This window comes from Phalaenopsis equestris, unplaced genomic scaffold (assembly GCF_001263595.1).
Source record: "Phalaenopsis equestris unplaced genomic scaffold, ASM126359v1 Scaffold000077, whole genome shotgun sequence".
NCBI classification, from domain to species: Eukaryota; Viridiplantae; Streptophyta; class Magnoliopsida; order Asparagales; family Orchidaceae; genus Phalaenopsis; species Phalaenopsis equestris.
This window is the reverse complement of record NW_018164519.1, coordinates 241,615-246,063: the sequence shown is the minus strand read 5'-3', so window position 1 is coordinate 246,063 and position 4,449 is coordinate 241,615. Positions and strand designations below refer to the sequence as shown.

General features: G+C 36.7%; 1 protein-coding gene across 3 annotated transcripts in view; it reads left to right on the top strand.

The window, feature by feature from the left end:
• The window catches only part of LOC110019764, a gene marked incomplete at its 5' end in the record, with an annotated part of 33,817 nt that overhangs the window by 11,583 nt on the left and 17,785 nt on the right, over nucleotides 1-4,449 (top strand). For all 3 annotated transcript variants that reach the window (XM_020717578.1, XM_020717577.1, XM_020717579.1), the window contains 3 exon segments: nucleotides 1,868-1,956; nucleotides 2,647-2,827; nucleotides 2,909-3,025. In XM_020717578.1, coding sequence (XP_020573237.1) covers nucleotides 1,868-1,956; nucleotides 2,647-2,827; nucleotides 2,909-3,025 — 387 coding nt within the window.

The window sequence follows — 4,449 nt, the reverse complement described above, 5'->3', positions numbered from 1 at the left end:
CTCTTTTGCTTGCTCTATCGAGACCCCAAAAAATCTCCTCTCGCATGCATTGGACTTTGCCAATTCATCTGCTCTACACAGTCTGCAGAAGCATTTAATTGCATGAAAATGGCAACGCTTTATATGATATCCCTTGATTTGCCTTAAACCCTTCCATAAGCCCCCCCCTAGAAAACATGCAAAAGTTTCCTTTATATGAGTATCTTAGGTGTGACTCAGCGACACTGAACAACACAAAGCGGCTTGGGCACGTAGTTTTTCTATTTCTCTCATTTGTTCGGGGCGCCTATGCGCCAATGGGGGGTTTATATGTGCCCCCTTTACTGCCCTGAGAGCGACTCCAGGAAAATCTTGACCCTTATACGTCAAATTGGGTTCTTTGTTTACCCCAGGGAGTCGCCTTCATATGCCTTGGCGCCTAAGCGCCAACATGGGGGCATATGTGCCCCCTCTTGCTGTGTGCCCCCTTTTCCTTGAACTGTGCCCCGTAGTGGCTCTTGGCACCTGTGCACCAACCCTTAAAAAAATTTCAAAATTTTCAACTTTTGGTCTTTCATTCTCTTCTTCGCCAGGGTTTGCGTAGTGGATTTCTATGGGCCCTCAGACCATCAGAAGATAGAGGAGTGAACACAAACTTCTCCATGCCCGAGTGGACATCAAGAATGCATCGTATCGGGCGAAAATTGCTGCCGGGGGCTGGGTACGACATTGAAGGTCTAAAACTTACTTTTGCGTCCAAATGTCCGTATAAATTTTTTTACTGATCCGAAAGCCACGGGAAATCATGTGGCGTTTAAATATGACCTTGTAACTAAAAAATGAGCATTCTAGAGGTTTTAAATTAGGGTTTTTTTGTGCCTGCAGGCGTTGTAGACCCCCGCGCGGTGGATCGATCCGAACCCGAATTTTCCTAAAACCCACGTGGGAGATTTTGATTACCCTTGACCAAGGGAGGCTCCGAATAGACGAAGCATAATCTCTAAACACTAGAATGGACGTTAAATGTGTCTTGTGTCAAAATTAACATCCCCTCAAGATGAATTCTCCTGGGTACGGCTGAATTGGTACCGATCCCGATTCCGTGCTCAAGGCACGTGCTAGGAGGCTCCATTATTTGTTACATGCAGTTAATTCAAATATGTTATCCGTTATTCTATTTTGTTGAAAGGGCACTCTTCAAACAGATTTTGGAATATTCTGCATTTTCAAAATGATATAATCAGTGCTAACATATAAAATCATTGATCTTGTTGGATGGAAGTTCACTTACTATTTAATATGACTGAATTTGTTCTTACCAACAGAATGCCATCTCATGGTCTTCCTGTTATTTTCTTCTACGATTTAATTTATATGATCGGAAAGGATGTTATCCAGAAAGATTTCAAAAATTTTCTTTAAGGGGTTGTTTTACCTTCGTTATTTGATGCTCTTGGATTAGATGAGAATAAAAATGATATATTTTTATCTTGGACAAGTAAATATGGAAGTCATTATATGTGAGAGTTGTTATCCAGAAAGATTTTAAAAATTTTCTTTAAGGGGTTGTTTTACCTTTGTTATTTGATGCTCATGGATTAGAAGAGAATAAAAATGATATGGACAAGTAAATATGGAAGTCATTATATGTGAGAGAAATAAGGCTATTTGTTGTGGTAGAATGGCTTTCTTACTTATTAATAGGCCTGTATAACACGTTGAAATGAGGCCACTAAAAGTAAAAGATGAATCATGGTTTATTCGTAATATTGACTAGAATGATGTGTCTGTAATTACAGAGAACAATTTTTCATGTTGATGTCTAAAAACTAACACTTGTTTTTCTACTTTTAACCAATTTTGTCTTGACTATTGCTTAATGATGAAGGTCCTTGATAATCTTCCACATGATCTTGTTTATTCCCCCGATCAAGTTTCTCCATGGACGGAGGCTTGGATTGAGAAAGCGGAAGACAGGTTTGTAACACTGAATACATAAAAAATGCTTGAAATATTTATGGTCAATAATTGCAATTATCATTGTAAACTTGCACCTCTAGTGTTGATTTCCATCTTCCCATAGTTACATTAATGTAGTCATCATCATATATGTTCTTTTGTTATTTACTTGAACTTTCTGTTCGATTCCCCCTCATCTTAGAAGAGAAAAATAATATTCTTTCTTTACTTCTAATAAGGATGGACATTAAACTTTGATATAATTGGTAGTTTTGTTTAACCTTAATGTGCCCTATTTAATTAATGACCAAGAGTTCTTCTTGTAATGCCCATATCTTCATATAGCTTCTGAAAATGACCTTTCATAGTTTCTTATCCATATGTGCTCAACAAATGGTCTATGGTTTCCATTAGAAAAATAGAAACTTGAAGGAACAAATCAGGATGCTTCCATGAGTGAACCAAATCTTGGCCATTTAAAAATCACTAGGAGGATCACTGGCCAAGGTCTTGAACGTAGGTGTGAATGGAAAGATTGAGCTCCCAAGTAAAGCACATTAATACTCAAATGCTTCCTGAAATTACATAATTTGTAAATAGACTTGATAATATCAACAATAAAAGTAACTTTTTGAATCCTTTTATTTAAATATTATATGAGCTAATCAATCTCTTGATGTTTCACTCATTTGTGCCTTTTTGTGACAGCTTACAAATTTCTGAGACCTTTAAGCCATTACAAGATACACTAATTGCTCAATGTATTAATATTATTGGCTTGGATAAGGAGAGAAATATACAGCCTAGCCGATTTTTTTCTGCCGCAAGGAAAATTTGGTCAAAGGCATTTCCAAAGCCTCATAAAGCTTGGATGCCAACTGGCTGCCTGGTTAGAAAGTTATTTTTACACATTAATGATAGATGCCCATAAAAAAAGTTACTTTTCTTGAACTTGTTCTTGAACATGCAGCAACTCCTTGAAGTTCTACATTGGGCTTTGCCGAAGATGTCGCTTGTTGCTTCTGATTTTAATTACCTTCCGGATGTTAGAATTATGGGTGACCGGGCTCCTCTTGTTTCTACCAAGGTAAATTAGACCTCCATCAGTCATCATTCTTCTCTCTTCTATCTGATTTAATTTCTTATCCGTTGATATTTCGCATTATTTTTCAGTCTATACTTTATCTGTGAGGATCATTTCAGTCATTTCTATACATCTAGTTGAACGGTTAACTTCAAATGTTTTTGGAGCTCAATTATAAATAAAGTTTAAGACCTTTATACTTCTCCTATACAGTTTTTATGGTTTCACTTGATTGTTAAGTATATCAACTTTGATTCTAACAAAAATTTAATGTTTTTTACTCCAGTCACTATGTTTTGGAGCTGAGATTTGTCACCATCATTATCATTAACGTTTTCCTAATTGTTTATGTTAGATTATTCTACTCAGGTTGCTTGCTCCGCCTCTTTCATGTGGTTCTTTGACGGTTCTCATGCAAAAGTTTTTTCAACTTTGTTGTTTTCATTTCATCATTCAAATTTCACTACTTTTCTTTGATCTTTATTCATGTTTATTGCTTCTAGTATTAATGCCTTGGTCTTGTGCGGTGTTTGATTGGCTCTCTATGGGTGTTTTTTTTGTTTTTTATTGAATTGCTTCCCGTGGGCTCAGATATGGTGTTAGCTGCTTCCTAATAGTCGAACTCTCATATATTCCTTGAATGTAATCTTTTGGCGAGGTTCTCTTTAGATAATTTTCACATCAACACATTGGGGATTTTAATTGTAGATGACCTTTCCTGATCAGCCTTTTGTGGCATCTATAATTTAGTCTGTTTTTCTTTATTTTCTAGCAAATGTACTATTGCTTGTTTGGAGTTCAGCAATTTGGGTATTTACCGTGTTGTGAGATATTTTGTGGAAACCGATTTGAGCGACCTGAAGCAAAATGTTAGACATAAGCATACAAAATCAAACAACACATAAAACACAAATAACGTGAAAAAATACGAGAAAGGGAAAAAAATATGAAGGCGTGCCACACTAAGAAATCCACTATGAAAAAATAATGAGAATTATAAAAATTACACCACACTCCAACCTCTACATTTTTTGGAACTAAAAAGCACTCTTCTTCCTTATAAGAGAATAGTATAAATCCAATGCAATACACATAAATTCCTGCAACAAAGTTGAAACTTAAAGCCTCGAACTATTGAATTCAATTATTGGCGTCGGGGTGTTAGAATAGGGCACAATAGCACTACATGGGGAGCTGATCTCCAAGTTTTGCATTATCAATCGCTCAGTTTCTTGAAATTGTGCCCGGCGCACCATAACCCAGCCACTGGGGTCACCCCCCGCATCCCCTAGCAACCTCACCGTCAAGCTTTATCGGCGAAACTAACAAATTTGAGTGACCAATTGATAACCACATTGAAACTTTCCATCATAACAATCTCCCACTTAGATACTGATTGCAATTAATTTCACTCCAATCTTGCAACA